The sequence below is a fragment of the Phocoena sinus genome, chromosome 16 (genome assembly GCF_008692025.1).
Source record: "Phocoena sinus isolate mPhoSin1 chromosome 16, mPhoSin1.pri, whole genome shotgun sequence".
NCBI classification, from domain to species: domain Eukaryota; kingdom Metazoa; phylum Chordata; class Mammalia; order Artiodactyla; family Phocoenidae; genus Phocoena; species Phocoena sinus.
Genome location: NC_045778.1, coordinates 48,510,367 through 48,528,903, shown reverse-complemented (window position 1 = coordinate 48,528,903; position 18,537 = coordinate 48,510,367). Strand labels below are relative to the sequence as shown.

At 36.1% G+C, this 18,537-nt stretch overlaps 1 protein-coding gene across 5 annotated transcripts in view; it reads right to left on the bottom strand.

The window, feature by feature from the left end:
* The window catches only part of KIF20B (kinesin family member 20B), a 75,109-nt gene that overhangs the window by 16,756 nt on the left and 39,816 nt on the right, over nucleotides 1-18,537 (bottom strand). For all 5 annotated transcript variants that reach the window (XM_032607873.1, XM_032607877.1, XM_032607878.1 and 2 more), the window contains 6 exons: nucleotides 16,487-17,717; nucleotides 16,004-16,142; nucleotides 10,031-10,150; nucleotides 7,628-7,688; nucleotides 1,544-1,669; nucleotides 780-907 (listed from right to left, as the gene is read on the bottom strand). In XM_032607873.1, coding sequence (XP_032463764.1) covers nucleotides 780-907; nucleotides 1,544-1,669; nucleotides 7,628-7,688; nucleotides 10,031-10,150; nucleotides 16,004-16,142; nucleotides 16,487-17,717 — 1,805 coding nt within the window. The remainder of the gene's footprint in view (nucleotides 1-779; nucleotides 908-1,543; nucleotides 1,670-7,627; nucleotides 7,689-10,030; nucleotides 10,151-16,003; nucleotides 16,143-16,486; nucleotides 17,718-18,537) is intronic.

Here is an 18,537-nt window from a genome sequence, read left to right as displayed (position 1 = left end):
TTTCAAAATTAATGGAGTAGAAAGGATAAATTCTAAAGTACATAATTAATAGTTAAAAAAAGAAAGTAACTGATTTCTTTTGTATTTGTTCAGTATCTGATTATATACAGCCTAAATTTAAGAAAATAATTTAGATGCAGTCTTTTCAAAATCACTGTTATGTTTTCTTCAGTCCCAAAACTACAGTTGGATTGCAACTCCTAATAAATAAAATGTACAAAATTTTACGTAGTATTTTTAAGTCCCATTAAAAAAATATTTCCCCCATATGTTGTATTCTACACATAGTATGTGAAAGCTAAACATGGGAAAACATATAAACACAAAACAGAATATCTTCTCTGTAGTAGTATAGTTTCAAATGTATTCCAGTGTTCAGACATTCAACTCTATTCTTTTCCAGCTTAATAATTAAATTTACAATAATCAAAATAATTTTCCTAATAGTCATCTTCTCCACAGAAGTACTTGATGAGTTAGAAGTTTAAAGCGTAGAAAATAGGTACAAAGACGTAAGAAGTGATGATTTAAAAATTAAATATGTAAAACTGAAGACCCAACCACTGCATTTTCATTGGCACTTACTTAGCAGCTTGTATCTTGGGAATTTCTTCCCTGTGTCACTTGAGTGTATACTGAAAAATTATATATTAACATTGCCCAGCTATTGGTTCATCCATATCTAAATTAATTATAAAATATTTACTAAATTATCCTTTTATGAGAAATATAATGAATATATATAAAGATACAATTACATATATAGATAAAAATCATACCTGTAACTCATCTTGAAGCTTACTGAGCTTTATATTAAGTACATCTGTGTTATCCTCAAGTTCTTTATTTGACCTTTGATTGCTTTTGGTTTCCAAATCTTTGCACTTTTCCTTCCATTTTTCCAATTCTGATTTGAAAACATAAAATTATTTTTAAAGTACACGCAAAAGTTATACCACATAGAGCTACATGTGGCATGGGATACAGACAAGAATCAGCAGAGCCCAGAAGCAGAAGTACACAGACCAAGATAGAACCGAGACCCTTCTAAGAGCTTACCAAATTCTTAGAGAAGAACTACAAAAACCTCTCAATAAACCCACTGAATAGTGTTCTGACTATACAGTATAAATGCATGCCAATATATAGGAAACTTCATGTTCTCAAAAATTAAAAAACAAAAACAACCGGCTGATGGTATTCTGAAGGATAGAGTCAGAGCATTTATTGAGATAAACATATAAGATGATACCAGTTGCTATACAGAGGTGAAACTCAGTTGAAAGTTTATTCTTAACATCTGGGGAACACTGCAAGCTATCATCCAGTTATTATGAAAGTGTCCTTATTCCTTCTCTGACTTAGGTACAACAATTTTCATCATAATGAAAAATGACAAGGGACAGGATGTTCCAAAAACACACCAAATACTTTTTCATTATGAATTATTATAAACACTAAACTATGTTTAAAAAGGAAAGAAATCTAGGAAAATAAAGAAAATGAAAGTATGCTTTGAGATATTTAAGCAATCTTGTTTCACCTGTGGCCAGTCTTTCAGTTTCCTTTAATTTAGCCTCAAGCGCTTGATCTTGTTCTACTTGAGTTTGTTCTTGTTCTTCTAGGGTCATTCGCATGTCTTCAATTATTTTCTCTTTAACGCTTAGATCTAAAAATTTGGAAAGAACATTTTAGAAATTACTAACATCTACATCTAGATATCCAATTTTTCCTTTGAGTTCTTCTAAAATTAAAATACACTTTTATTAACTATAATAGAATATGAGTTCCAAATAGAAACTCTGTCCTGTTCACTGCTATATTTTCAATGTCTAGAACAGTACTGGCGTATTGAAGGATCAACTAAATAACTGATGTACAGATGGATGCTTAGATGAATGCAAGAATAAATGGATGGAAAAGGAATCTTTTCAGATAAAACTAACAATTTTCAATATAATTACACTATTAATAAAAATAATAAAAACTATTATTTTACTGTACTTCGCTTTATTGTGCTTCACATATACTGTGTTTTTTTACAAATTGAAGGTTTGTGGCAACCCTGCATTAAGCAAGTCTATCAGTGCCATTTTCTAACAGCATTTGCTCATTTCCTGCCTCTGTATCACATTTTAGTAATTCTTGCAATAATTCAAACTGTATCATTATTGTATTTGTTACAGTGATCTATGATCACTGATCTTTATGTTACTCCTTTGATTGTTTTGGGACACTACGAACTACACCCATGTAAGACAGCAAGCTTAATCCATAAACACTGTGTGTGCTGTGACTGCTCCAATGACCAGCTGTGCCCCGTCTCTCCCTCTCCTCCGGCCTCCCTGTTCCCTGAGACACAACAATACCGAAATTAGTCTAATTAGTAACACTACAGTGACCTCTAAGCGTTCAAGTGAAAGGAAGAGTCACATGTCTCTCACTTTAAATCAAAAGCTAGAAATGAAAGGATTAAGCTAAGTTTAGTAAGGAAGGCATGTCAAAAGCCCTGACTGGCCAAAAGCTAGCCGTCTTGCACCAAACAGCCAAGTTGTGAATGCAAAGTAAAGTTCCTGAAGAGACTTTAAAGTGCTACTCTAGTGAATACTCAAATGATAAGAAAGCAAAACAGACTTATTGCTGATATGGAGAAAGTTTCAGTGGTCTAGATAGAAGATCAAAACCAACCACAACATCCCCTTAAGCCACAGCCTAATCTAGAGCAAGGCCCTAATTCTCTCCAATTCTACGAAGGCTGAGAGAGGTAAGGAAGCTGCAGAAGAAAAGTTTCAAGCTAGCAGAGGTTAATTCATGAGGTTTAAGGAAAGGAGCTGTCTTCAAAACATAAAAGTGCAAGGTGAAGCAGCCAAGTGCTAATGTAGAAGCTGCAGCAAGTTATCCAGAACATGTGACTGAACTGCTGGAATTTCATGATAAAACCTGAACAGATGATGAGTTGCTTCTTATGGATGAACAAGGAAAGTGGTTTCTTGAGACGGAATCTACTCCTGGTGAAGACTGTTGAAATGACAACAAAGGATTCAGAATATAGCATAAACTGAGTTGATAAAGCAGTGGCAGAGTCTGACTCCAATTTTGAAAGAAATTCTACTGTGGGTAAAATGCTATAAAGCAGTGCACGCTACAGAGAAATTGTTCACGAAAAGAAGAAAAGTCAACTCATGTGGCAAATCTCCTCGTTGTCTTACTTTAAGAAACTGCTGCAGCCACCCCAACCTTCAGCCACCACCGCCCTGATCAGCCAGCAGCCTTCAGCATCGAGGCCAGGCCTTCCCTCCACCAGCAAACAAATTACAACTCCCTGAAGGCTCAGGTGATGGTTAGCATTTTTTAGCAATAAAGTATTTTTTCATTAGGTATGAGCACTGTCTTTTTAGACATAATACTATTGCACACTTAACAGACCACAATATAGCGTGAACATAACTTTTATGCACTGGAAAACCAAAAAAAAATTGTGCGACTTATTTCACTATGATCTGTACTTTATTGTGGTGGTCTGGAACCGAACATGAAACATCTCTGAGGTATGCCCGTATTAATAACACAGATCTTGGGATTTAGAAAAAACATTATTTGTCAAAACACTTACTTTTAGTGTTAATATTCTCAAACCAAAACTAAAACTTTTACCTCCTAAAAACAATAAATTCTCAATCCCAAATTTAAATCTCAAGTAATTATTTTTTCTAGAAACATTTTCAAAGCCAAGTATTTACTCCTAGTGTTTTTAAAACCAACTCATCAGGAATAACTGTACTATTATAACCTTACCAAAACTGTTTCTGGCCCTTGAAAAATGACTACAATAATGGCTTATAAACAATTCTATTCTAATCCTGCCTGATAGAAAGAGATAAGGAGGAAAGATTGGTTTATCATCTCTGGTGATAGACACGTAGTAGCAGGGCTCACTTCTGACACCTCTTACCAAGATTGCTATGAATGTCAGAGATCTATCATCGCATAGCTCAAACTCAGGGCACTAAAAGTGACAAAAAAAAATGACACAAACATCAAAAGATGGCTCCCTTAAAAATGCTTAATATAAAGCAAGCTTAAAACAAAACAGTGAGAAAAAATTTTAACGAGTAATTTTCAATATTTCTGTTCATTGATGTAAGCTGCCAGGAGAGCTAATGAAACAGAATTCCTCTTTAGGATTAAAGGAGTACTGGTATTCTATCTAAAACTTTTTCTTTCAAAAAGCATGATTTGCAAATATATTCAGATTATACAATTAATTATAATTTTATTCAAAGAATCTGTTCCTTTTACACCCTATCTATTGCTCTAAATTGGAGGGCTCAAAAGAAGGAGTTTAAGTATCTAGATAGCAATCAGTAAGGCCCCAGGACACCAATGTTAACTTCGCTAGTGGCTATCCACCTATTATTTGAAAGGCAGGAACAGTAAAAGAAACAAGAGCATTCTTATGTCAGTCACTGCCTCCAATAACTCACATTTTATCTCAGCAAAGAATCCAGAAATATGCAACAAATAAAACAGAAAATAAAGCAACATAAAGACAGGAATGAGACAGCTCATCAAAGCTATCTAAAGATATCTATGAACTATCATAGCTAAATAAATGCCTGGCAAATGAGCAAGCAATCAAGTGTTTAACATTCAGGGGAGAGGATCACTGAAAGCTATATAAAGAAATGACACACAAATGTCATGTCAAACTCTGCATTAGAAACACTCAGTGACTGGCAATTCCCTGGCGGTCCAGTGGTTAGGACACGGCACTCTCACTGCCAGGGCCCCAGGTTCGATCCCTGGTTGGGGAACTAAGATCCCCCAAGCCGCCCGGCGTGGCCAAAAACAAAAAAAAACACTCAGTGATAGTTCAAATGTACTTCAGAATACCAGTATACCAGACATACACAAGTACAAAAGATTGAGACCATGTGATACCTTGTTTCACTTATCACACTGGCTGTAAGTTCAAAGTGTGATAACACCTAATACTGGCAAAAATGTGGGGAAATGGGCACTCTATACACTGTTATTGAAAATATAAACTGGTATAATGACTTTGGGGAGCAGTTTAGCAATATTCATCAAAATTTTAAACACAACATGTGGGCCAACAATTACACTGCTAGGAATTTCCCATACAAATATATTTACGTGTGCCCAAAGACTTTTATACAAATATATTCATGTTAATGTCTGTAACAAAAAATAATGTCTGAAATAACCAGAAAAAAATTTTGTTAATAAAAGGGGTTATATTACTGGAGAGTAGATTAGAAGATATGTTGATTGTTACTCCCTGTGAATATGACCTTACTTGGAAACAGAGGCTTTGCAAATGTAATCAAGTTAAGAATAAGGTCATACTGGATAGAGTAGGCCCTAAATCCAATATGACTGGTGTCCTTATAAGAGGGAAATTTGGACAGAGACAGATAAAGTGAAGACACAGACACATTCAGAGGGAAGATGTCCATGTTAAGACAGAGGCAGAGATTGGAGTTATCTCAGAAGTGTGAATGGGGAGTGATTGCTAATGGGTGCAGGGTTTCTTTCTAGGGTGATGAAAATGTTCTGGAATTAGATAGTGGTAGTGGTTGTACGAGCTTGTGAATTTACTAAAATCCACCATACTGTACACTTTTAAAGGGTAAATTTTATGGTATGTATATCTCCATTTTAAAAAATTAATAAGATAGCTAACTGAATGGCATTCAGTATTTAAATAGAAATGTAGAAGCCAGGGAAAGCCTCAAGAGCTAAAAATGCACTTTTTTTTTTGGTCAGGGAATGTCTCATACATACTTAAAATCACAAGAGTGAATGAACTCTCAAGAGAGAAAATACAAAGAAAAAAAATGATGATGGCTTAATCAGGAAATTTGTCAAAGTGGCTGAGGCTCATTCTGAGAGAAAGGCAGTAACCCTAAGAATAGATCACAAAAGCCGAGGTAAGAGTTTCAAAAGGGGGCAAGCTACGCCTTACCTTTATATTTAGAAAAAATATGCTCATACACAATAAATACTACTTAAAAAATGAAAATGAAAGAAAGTGAGTAGACGATAATTCAAAATAATTAAAAAATAAAGGAAAGATTGCTAAAAGCTAAAAGATTTGAAAATATGTAGGTTACAAGTGATCTGGGAGAAAGTTTAAAGAGCGTGGAGAAGATGGAAGATTAAAAGTACTCAAAATGGGGCTTCCCTGGTGGCGCAGTGGTTGAGAGTCCGCCTGCCGATGCAGGGGACACGGGTTCGTGCCCCGGTCCGGGAAGATCCCACATGCCGCGGAGCGGCTGGGCCCCTGAGCCATGGCCGCTGGGCCTGTGCGTCTGGAGCCTGTGCTCCGCAACGGGAGAGGCCACAACGGTGAGAGGCCCGCATACCGCAAAAAAAAAAAAAAAAAAAAAAAAAAGTACTCAAAATGGGCCTATGCCACATGTCTCAATATCTGGCAGAGAAAGAAAAAATTAAAATACGATATAAACTATATCCTGGTCCAAAGAATGCTTTTCAGAATATCTATTCACATCTACCAACAATGACAAAGCAGCCAAAGTAAAGGGAAACTCCAAAAAGATTACGGAAATAGGAGATATTAGAGGACAGTGGCCTAAAAAGGTAGGAGAAAATAGGACTGTGTGCAGAGATATATTTTCACATCGAAGTTACTGATCCAAGTGAACCCCACAAAAGTCCAAGTCATCCAAATAAGTAATAATCTTGTTGTCTTACACCTGCTCTTTAGTTGGCCAAGTACAAATGGCATGAATTAGTGAAGACAGTCTGGAACTTAAGACTGAAACAGACATGGGTTCAGATCCCAGCTCTACTACTCACACAACTAAGAAGTCAAGGGGTGACTGATGGGAAGGAGAGGAATCTGCATGATTTTATGAACAGAAATATGTCTATATCATCTACAAAGATAATTCTGTAATATTTCAAAAAAAAATCAATCCAAATTGAGAAAAAAAACTTAGCACATACAATTTCAATCTAAAGTATTAGTTTTTAAAAACATTTTTTAATTTTAAAGATATTTTATTTGAAGTATAACCTTTTTATTGTTTTGACTAGAAATCCATTCCATTCATTGTGACCTATATAACTTTAATTTTATTTTTCACAAAATACTGGCCATTACACCTAGAAATCAACATTGCTTTGACTGAATATTTCTTTTTTTTTTTTTTTTTTTCCGGTACGCGGGCCTCTCACTGTTGTGGCCTCTCCCGTTGCGGAGCACAGGCTCCGGACGCGCAGGCTCCGGATGCGCAGGCTCAGCGGCCATGGCCCACGGGCCCAGCCGCTCCGCGGCATGTGGGATCTTCCCAGACCAGGGCACGATCCTGTGTCCCCTGCATCGGCAGGCGGACTCTCAACCACTGCGCCACCAGGGAAGCCCTGACTGAATATTTCTTAATGTTTTACTTCTCCAAGGATAAACTTTATGGTGGTAAGTTACTCTTTAGAATTAATGCTTTTCTCTTTTAGTAAAGTTACATCTTATGTCACCCTTCTTTAACTTTACAATTTTCAAAGGAAAATATTAAACCAATTGTTATTTTAACTACTTATTTTGCAGTCATTTTAGTACTGGAAGTAGAGGTTTGTTTCTGACCTTTGCACACTCTCTCATACTGCTGTATAGATTCTTCCACTTTCTGATTACTTAACTGCTCCTGCAAAATAAAAGAATATGAATTAAATGCAAATGTAACTTAACTACACCCCATTATTTAATAGTGGGACTTGAAAAAAGGGCTTAATATTAAGTTTGAAATCTGTCTCCTAGAAGGCTAATAGTCTCAAGCTCCCAAGTTTGTTTCACCTCAGAGAAAAGGGCAGGGTGAGAGTGGTAATAAGAAAAAACAAAACAAAACCCCCAAACTTTAAACCTTTAATCTACCCCCCAAATGCCAAATCATCTTCTTCACTCAACATTTCAAGCTAGCATGTATGTTCTCTTACACAACACAAAAAGCATAAAGAGAGAGAAATGAAAGTTTACTATGTATTTAATGTGGGAGGGACAAAGAAAACCATAAATAAATTCCTTAACAGTAAACTCAAAATGCAGAAAAAATAGAATCCCCACATGCCATACATGTAAAAAGTAGCTGGGAGGTTTGAAAAGGACGCAAGGTTAATTTCTGGGCACTGGAAATCCTTCAATTCTAGTTTTAACCTGCCAGGTAATCCAACCTTCACTCCTTCTCTCATCTAACTTCAGCAATATCTTCTCATTTTATAAGTTTTAGAATAATCATTACAGAACCTGGAAATCTCTGAATACTATTATGAAATCAGCTGGAGATGGAAAGACGGTGAAGAGACAAAGAATGAAGGAGGAAAACGACGGAGAACTACGGACGTGAACGGACAGAGACGGAAACAGACGGAGAACGAAGGAGGTGGACTGAGGTGGACGGATGGGGACGGAAAAAGACGAAGAACGACAGAGGTGGACAGACGGGGAGGGAAACAGAGGGAGAGCGACGGAGGTGGAAGGAAGAGGACGGAAACAGAGAACCACGGAGGTGCTCGGGCAGTGATGGAAAGAACTTATCAATAGGTGGTGTCTGGCTACATAGGGGCGCACTGTAACAGGTTTTCAATCTGTTTCGAAACCTCACCATACCTTTGGGTTGACACTGAAATCATCTGTTATCACCAAGTACTCACAGCTGTTCCCCAAAGTCCCCTAAGGTGTTGGAATCGTGAAATAATTGTCTTCCTGAAAGTAGGATTTTTTTTTAACTAACAAATTTATTTATTTTTGGCTGCACTGGGTCTTCGTTGCTGCGCGCAGGCTTTCTCTAGTTGTGGCGAGCGGGGGCTACTCTTCCTTGCGGTGCGCGGGCTTCTCATTACGGTGGCTTCTCCTGTTGTGGAGCACGGGCTCTGCTGCTCCACAGCATGTGGGATCTTACTGGACCCTTAAGTCCCTAGGATTTTTTTTAACAGCTTATCTTCCTAAAGGCTTCCAAAAAGTCTCCTGAAAACACCATGACTCTTGTTCTGTGGGTGTAGGGGAACATGCAGGCAGACTAGGAGACGGTCCCCCCGAAACCCTGCTCCCGAGGACTGGAAATCTCCCTAAACCTTGGGACGTCCTACTGCAGTGACAGATGGAGAAAGGGTTGGTCTGAGACCCAGAAGCTGGGGTTTGTGGAGTTGGCTCCACCGGGGAGAGGGTGTGGTGCTTGGGAGCCGCAGCCCACGCATTGCAGCCACCTGCTGTCCAGGCGGTGCCCAGGATACCGAGAAATCCAGGGTGGGTGGGGAGGCCTCGAACTTGGGCACTGCGGGCAGGGCTCCCCAGCTAATTCTGACCCTGGCAGAGCTGGGGCTCCAGGACCCTTCCCTGACCGCAAATGCAAACGCACCTCTGCTGCAACCCCAGCAGTGCTGCCGCACCCTGACCAGACAACTGGGCTGGGTTTACCACCTGAGAGTTCTCACTAAGTTGTGATAAAACAAAACATTTTTAAGGCAGGATAAGGAAAAAAAAATTTTTTTTGTTTTCAAATATAAGGTTCTCTCTCTGCCCACCCCCTACCCCACCCCCTACCCCACTTTAGTGTGCATTATGCATCTGCATTAACCCTTCCTTAGAAGACACAGGAATGCCTGCTGGATTGTAAAGAGCTATTTTCTCCTGGTGCCAGCAAGATATCGCTTTAGGAGATAACCTTCCTTCTTATGGTGAAAGGGGCCATGACTACCCACTACTCCCTTTGTACTGCAGATCTGGGTTGTGTAAACTGTCAACAATATACCATTTGATATACAACCCTTTGTCTCAAAAGGTATGTAAACCCTGCTTTGACCTCTAATGAGTAGAACAGTCTTAAGAGCTTTCTGAAAGACTGTCTCCCAGGTTATAATCCTCAGATTGGCTCAAATAAAACTATCCATTTCTTACTTAAAAAAAAAACAAAAAAGAACGGATACATTTAATTAAACACTAAAATATACCAACAGAATCTACTAAAATCACCTTTAAAAACAAAACTGTTACCTTAAGTTGCTGAATGGTTCGCTGTTTCATATCTATTTCCTGAGAACACTGGTTTTTCTTTTTCTCCAGTTCATTAATTTTAATCCTCAACAATTTCTCCTCATCACGCATTACAGATACCTACAAAGTAATAAATCAAATTAAATATTTCTAGAAATACGAATTGCTTTTTGTTTAAGATTCATGGCCACTCGTTCAAAGATTCATGTCTTTTAAATCACATGAGAAAAATTACAGATTCTAACATACATGATATGGCTTCAAATTATCAGAAAATTTCTTGATGATATGGCTTCAGATTATCAGAAAATTTCCTGATACTCCAAGGGAGATACATATGAAGAGGCCATTTTCTTTTTACAATATTTTAAGACTCTCAAACCCTGTAAGTGCTCTCAAAAAAGAAACAACATAGACCCTTGAATGCAACAGCAAAATCATTATCATGGAAAAATCAATAGAGATACTCTAGGGGAAAAACACTGGCTCTGATTTTCAAGATCTATTAAGTAATGTGATCCAGTAATATAAGAAATACTTCAAAAGCTAATAATGGCACATAGAGAATGAAAATGGAACAATTACAAGATCAAAAGGCACCCATGCAAGTGAAGGTCAATTGATTTTTGGTATTACTGGTAATTTAATTCTATAAACCTATTAAAGAAATAAAAAAGCACTATGATTAGTATGCAAATCTTAGAGGAGAGGAGGAGAGAGGAGGGGAAAGGGAAGGGGATGGGAGGAGAGATAGCAGGTAATCTATGTACACCTTTAGTCCAATTTCCATGATACCAATCCTAGAGATCTCAAAAACTGAAGGAAGTTAATTGAACAAAGTTCCCCTTCATAAAAAGCATGGTATCTCCAAGCTTTTTATAATAATAAAATAATAAAAATAAATAATAATAAAATAATAGTAGTTCTGAGGGGTTCGGTTTCAGGTGATTTTTACACTTCTTTTTAGGCTTTTTGTATATTCCAAATTTACTACAATAAATATATATTCCTTTTATAATCATACATTAATAATATTTATTTTTATTGGCTTATTTTGTTCAAAAATATGGGACTTCCAGTAATAAACACCATCTTCATCAATTTTACAGATATAAACTGTCTGCCAGTAAAGTACAGAAACTACGTGTTGCACCAAGATGCACATAAGGACTGCTTCAGTTTCCATCCTGGCTCTAACATTTACTGGCCAAGTGAACTTGGACAAGTTCTCTCTCAATGCCTACTTCCTTAGTCATAAAATGGAAGTTAAAAAAATGCCTATCCCTAATATTTGTGTGAAAATTAAATGAGATGATACATGTAAACTCAGAACAACCAATCCAGACTAAGCTTCTATTATTATTAGCATTGACATCATACATTGTTTATTTTGAAAAACAGAAAACACTATTAATACCCACCCTTAGAGGAATGTTAAATAGTCATCTATACAATAAAACATTACTTAAAAAGAGATACCTAAATTCTGCTATAAAAAAATCTTAAAATTATAATATATTTTTAAAGGAATTATGTATATATAGTTGATCCCATTTATAAAAATAAAACCATACAAGCACTATTTACATATATTTATTATGTAAAATGCATATAAAAAGATCTAAAAGAACACAGAAGGACTGACTGTCAAGAGTGGTCATATTTAAGAAGAGAAAAATGAGACTGGGGAGAAGGCTTTCACTTCTACCTTCATTTCTTAAAAAATATTTCCTGGGCTTCCCTAGTGGTTCAGTGGTTAAGAAGCCGCCTGCCAATGCAGGGGACACAGGTTCGAGCCCTGGTCCAGGAAGATCCCACATGCCGTGGAGCAACTAAGCCTGTGCGCCACTTTGCGCTCTAGAGCCTGCGAGCCATGACTCCTGAGCCCGTGAGCCACAGCTCCTGAAGCCTGCGTGCCTAGAGCCCATGCTCTGCAACAAGAGAAGCCACCGCAATGAGAAGCCCATGCACCGCAACACAGAGTAGCCCCTGCTCACCGCAACTAGAGAAAGCCTGCGTGCAGCAAGGAAGACCCAACGCAGCCAAAAATACATAAATTAATTTTTAAAAAATTTCCTAATAATGTATTACAATGAAAAGTTTTTAATTGGAAAAATAAGCCATTTTTAAAGAACTGTGTAACTGGCTCCATATGAACACAAGTCAATTATACCATGTTTGATAATGCTTACTGATCATCATGGTGTTCAGAAATAGTATCTTAAACCAGGAAGTTTCTATACTCCAAGAATCTTCAGCCAGGATATCACTTAACAGAAATAAACAACCTATATTACAACAATCTAAAACAAAAAACATTTTAAGAGGACTTCCCTGGTGGTGCAGTGGTTAAGAATAAGCCTGCCAATGCAGGGGACATGGGTTCGATCCCTGGTCCGGGAAGATCCCACATGCCGCAGAACAACTAAGCCCGTGTGCCACAACTACTGAGCCTGCGCTCTAGAGCCCGTGAGCCACAACTACTGAGCCCGCGTGCCTAGAGCCCGAGCTCTGCAACAAGAGAAGCCACTGCAATGAGAAGCCCACGTACCGCAACGAACAGCAGCCCCCGCTCACCACAACTAGAGAGAAAGCCCGTGCGCAGCAATGAAGACCCAACACAGCCCCCCCCAAAATTTTTTTTAAATAGATCAGAAAAGACAAAGGAATGGTGTTCTAGCCTATCCTGTAGTAAAGTCAAGAGCGGCAGACCAGATCTCACAATCAGTAATTCAAAATCAAACTACACAGGCCTCGCTCATACATTACATTTGATAGAAATGAGGAAAATGTATGAAGGCTTAAATACAGCCTAATGGTTATTTCCTTATTTGTTTTGTTGAGGATACTATGAACAACATGTGGACTGATAATAGGAATGTAAATCCAAAGTTCCCTCTGGACTACTTAGCTAAGTGAAAGGAACCTAACAAAAGGCAATAAGGTGCATAGGGCTAGGACTGCAGTTTATATTTTGGAGTAATTTAATCCATTTACCTGTCATTTGCCCAGAATTTATAAAGCTTTCAAGCCTGTCTACCACCTATAGGAACTCTAGTCTTGATTCTGAGGTGTTAAAAACGAAATGTCATTCGAAATTTATTTTACAAGTTTAGAATCTACACTAGATCCAAAGGTAAGTAATTTATATCCAATGAGGGGAGAAACAAAGGCTGCCCTGGCCAAAATTACATTCCTAGAAAGCAAACAATTCAGGCTTCTGAATGACAAACAAGTGCTTTTCCAAATTATGATTTTTAACTTGCTGATCTGACTAAACATTTTCCTATGCCTAATTACAGTTTAGGTCGTCTTTACTGTCTTACATTTCTAATCTAGTCCACTTTGAAATACTTGTTGTGTGGCCTAGAAACTTTCTGTGTATAATTATCAGAAACAACATATATTTTGCATTTTATCTATGGTGGTATTTTTTGGCTTTTTCTTCCATTAATCAAAAATTGTATAACTAAATACAATAGAATAGATAACTATAGAATAGATAACTAAATTGTATAGTCACACGTGGAGTATTACACAGCAGTGAAAGTGATTAATTATAACCATACATAAATGTCAGGAATATGATGTGAAAATGCTCAGAACACGACATAATGCTTAGAGATAAAAAAACAAATATGATTTAACGTATATTTTTAAAAGATTAAAAAAAGATAAACACAAAACGTTCATTACAGTAACCTCAGTGGGGGTAGGAAACATAGAAAATCGATGAGACCCACAAGCATTTGTTGTATCAATATTCTTCAGACCTTACACATTTAAGTATTCTTTTGTAACTAACTCAAGGTAATGAAAAATATTTAAAATTACTTCAGCTTTTTAAAAAAGTCTAATTATGATTCAAAATCCAACAGTCATAAAAGAAAAATAAGTTGCTCCAAGGCAAAAAAAAGAACATAATCAAAATGAAGAAAAATGGCAATGTGGGGGAGAGATAGGGGGATATCTATAATTAATATCCTTCAAAAGCTAATTTCCAGAAAATATACAAATCAATTTTCACTGCAAAGTAAAGGAGCTGCTACAGTGGAGGATTACTGGACTGAATGTCAATATTATGACATAGAAAAAAAATATATATATATATGTGTCATCTTGGGCATGTTACTTAACTTCTTGTCTGATATGTAAAATGGGATAGTAGTAGTATTGTTGGGAAATTATGTGAGATAGTATATGTAATGTAGAGCACTTAGAATGGTATATGGTTCAACCAAACACTATATATGTGTTTGCTTTCTTCATGGTATTTAATTGTGTATATGCAATATAATTAATTTAGCTAGTTTCCCATTGATCAATGTATAGCATTTTCAATTCCTCTGCTATTCCAATGCTGTTGTCAATATCCTTACATATCCATTACCACTGGCAAAAAACAAACAAACAAACAAAAAGACAGTCTCCTTATTTATCTCCTAAAAGATTAGCTTTTCATATTTAGATTTTCATTATGCTTATGGTTGTTTGATTTTTGTATTTGGTTTGTATTAGAAATCTATGACAATTCCCACTGCCACCCTTAAGTAAAATAAATCACCCTTAAATTTAAAAAAAAAAGTTAATTTCCTAAGTATGTAACAAGCTCCCACAAAGAAATAATAAAAAGAAAAACAATAACCCAAACTAAAATACAATGAATATGAATATACAGACCACAGGAAAAAAAAATACAAATGAATTTTAAACCAAAAAATGTTCACTCATAATTAGAGATATGCAAGTTAGAATTATAGTTGAGATACACTATTTACATGTCAAATTAGCAAATATAAAAAAAAAAATGATAGGGGCTTCCCTGGTGGCGCAGTGTTTCAGAGTCTGCCTGCCGATGCAGGAGACGTGCAGGTTCGTGCCCCGGTCTGGGAAGATCCCACATGCCGCGGAGCGGCTGGGCCCGTGCGCCATGGCCGCTGAGCCTGCGCGTCCAGAGCCTGTGCTCCGCGATGGGAGAGGCCACAGCGGTGAGAGGCCCTCGTATCGCAAAAAAACAAAAACAAAAACAAACAACAAAAAAAAGATAAAATACTACTTTGTGGATAAGAGTATAGAGAAAAATACTCTCTTGTTCTCATACATTAGTTCTGGTGAGTAAACTAGCATAATCTCTAAAAAGCATAATAAATATCAAAATTACAAATGTACAAACCAGTGACCCATAAATTCCACTTTTAGGAATTTATACCAAAGGAAGACTTGCAAATATTCAAAATGGCATCACTGCATGATTAACAGAAGACTGGAAATTACCTTAATTGTCCAACAATATGGGGCTGATTAATGGTAAATAAATGTTCAGAGTCATAAAAAAGAAAAAAAGCTCATTTGGAGACTCTTTATATCCTGAGATGGAAATATTGAGAGAAGAAAACCAAGGTTCACATAGTGTTTATAGGATGTTTCCATTTTTTATAGGAAGAGAAGGAAAAACAGAGGGAGGAGGGAGAAGTGAAGAGAAGTGAAGAGAAAAAGAAAGTTGGTAACATCTGACGCCTTGGAGGGAAACTTGATGGCTGGGAGGCAGTTTTTTCCCTCACTATACATATTTTCATATATTTTAAATTTGGAATCATGTGATTATATTTCCTATTTTTAAATCAAATTATAATAAAAACTTGTTACAATTGCACTACATACTCTCCTAAATACTATCTGCAAACAAAAGTTTGCTATTTACTTTTCTGGGGGGACTTGAACTTAGCAGCCCTTAAAAGAAAAAAAAAGGTTCTAATCTTACATAAGGCACATATTTTTCTTAATATTAGACATCCTTCAGTTTGTTTAATCTGACTAAATTTTCTTTTGTGAAATAACTTTTCTCATCATTTAAGAAAAATTATGGAGTTGACAAATGTTCTGGTCAACACTAAACTTAGTGTCTAAACTCGATATATAAGGAAAACAATCTTTATCATTTAAATTGGCCACACACTTATTCAAATAACCTACCTCTTTCTGTACTTGCTCAATCTGCTTTTTGGCATCCGCCAGTTTCTCTTTCAGCTCAGCATAATCTTCTTCCTTCTTCTGAAGATCTGCTTTCAGATTCTGGGTAAGAGCAGCACTTGCAGAGAGCTCCTCTTTCAACCTAAAAAAAAAAAAATCACTTATCTATGGTGACATATCACTAATCACTTAGAATCATATGTGTGAGCTACTAATAATATACAAAATTAGATCTTTTCACAAATTTGGAATGTCCAAACCATGAAGAAATCTTTCAAGGAGGATTTCAGGAGATTTTATAAACAGATCTTTGCATATAACTTTTGGTTCCAAAGGTTTATATAAACAAAATTGAAGCTCTTCAGTCATCATACATGTTATACTTAACCAGATTAAGATACGCCCACCCAGATTCTTTAAAAGCTACACAGAAAAATCAATAAATGCTTTCCATATTTTCAAACATTTTAATAACTTTTAGCTTACTTTTCTGTTTCTTGCCAGTTTGTTTCTTTTTCTTCTTCCTTTAATTGAAGTGAATGCTTTGCATCTTGCAAATTGTTTGTTAATTTTGTGATTTCTTCTTTCAATTTGACTTCCCTTTCACTTAAATCTTTGGCGTTTTTGATAGAATCTTGAAGATTTGCTTGAAATTCCTTCAGATTTCTTTCTTGCTTTAAAATGATAGATTCCTTATCCATAATTTCTTGTTCTAACTTGGCTGAACGGCTACATTCATCTTTCTGAGTTTCTAACATTGCTTCAAGTTCCTTTATTTTCACCTTATAGCAAGTAACATCTTGTGTAAGTTCTGAAAGTGCTCTCTTTCCTTCAACTACATGCTGTACTTGAATATCAAGACCAACAGTTTTTTCTCGCAATTCTTCCTTCAGCTGCTGTATAAGACTTTCTTTTTCTTTTAGTAGATCTATATTCTCCCTCTCCTCCGTTTTTAGTCTATTGTTTGCATCTCTACAGCCTTTTACTTCTGCCTGTAATTTTTCAATTTGTTCTTCCAGTTCCTGGATCTGATGTCTTTTTTTGGAGGAACTCTTTACAATCTCTTTACATTCTTCCCAAATGGCTTCAACAGTAGAGTGGAAAGACCTTTCCCTACCAAGTTCTTGAATACCATTTTCTTTAACTTGCTTACTTATCAAATAATCATTATCCAAAAGATGTAACTGTGTATTTGGCAAATTTTCCTCTTGAGGACCATTTGACAGATCCCTGAGATTGAGTAAATCTAAGTTTGAGATCTCAGAAACTGAATCAAGTGTACGTAATTCATCTATTTTTGCTTGCATTAATTTTATTTGTGAAACATTATTTGTGATGTTTCTTCTAGCAGTTTCTATCTCCTTTGATAATTTCATGATCCTCTCCTCCTGTTCTTGATTTATACCTCTCTGAACATGTAATTCAGAAATCGCATTGTCATAATTTGACTGAATTTGTTGGACCTCTACACTAAAACTACAACTCTTTTTTTCAGAAGAAGAGAGTTCCTGCTGCAGACTGACAATCTGTTTATTTAATTCTGCTTTTTCTTCCTTTTCATTTTTAAGTTCGTTCTCAACAATGAGTAAACGTGTTTTCAGCTCTTCATTATTTTCTTGTAAAACTCTAATGTTTTCCTCATCTTCTGAAATGCTCTCTTGCATTTCCTCACTTTTCTTTTGGTTTTCAGTGATGGTTGGACTAACATGTGTAGGTCCTTTAAAAATAAAAAAAAATTATGATTAATCTAGCAAACCTTAATAAAAATCAAAAAGTTACCATATAAGCCAATATTCAAACATAGGAAACATATGAAAGCACACTTTTCATGAAAAACAGAAATAAGCTATTGAGTAAAAAAGAAAAATCAGGCTGCAAAACATACATAGCATACACCAATTTATGTAAAAATTGTAGTTCCATTAAGTCACAGCAGAAAAAGTTAGCAAAGGATGTGCAAGAAAATCCTGGTAACTACTTCTGAGTGGGACTACTAGTTACTTCTACTTTCTTTTTATAGCTTTTATGTTATTTAAATTGTCTACTACAAATCTTTATTTTTACTATGAGATAGAAGGTAGGGAATTATACCCTAAGGCAGACTAAAGAACAGTCTTGAAGTACAATTATACTATAGATCTACTAAATTAGTGATTTGCAAACTGAGTACCTGATACTTTCACAGGTAAAATTAGGAGAAAAATGGTTAAATTTATGCCAAGTCTAATGTAGCCCTACCCTTCACTAGCTGCATAACTGTCAATAAACTGCCTGACCCCATGGCTGCTTCCTCAAATGGAAAATGGAAAATAATAGCAATAATACCACCTATCTCAGAGTTATTGTGAAGATCAAGATAATCAATGAGCTTAGAACACACTGTGTTTGGGATATAGTTAGATATTATTAGAAACTGAAAATCTGTACAGAAGAGTTCAGCTAATTAAAAATAAATAAAAGTTTGTCTTTTTCAGGCTTAATATCTACATTTCTAAAATAAGGATATTTCTGCACTACTTACTACAGGATAGTGGTAA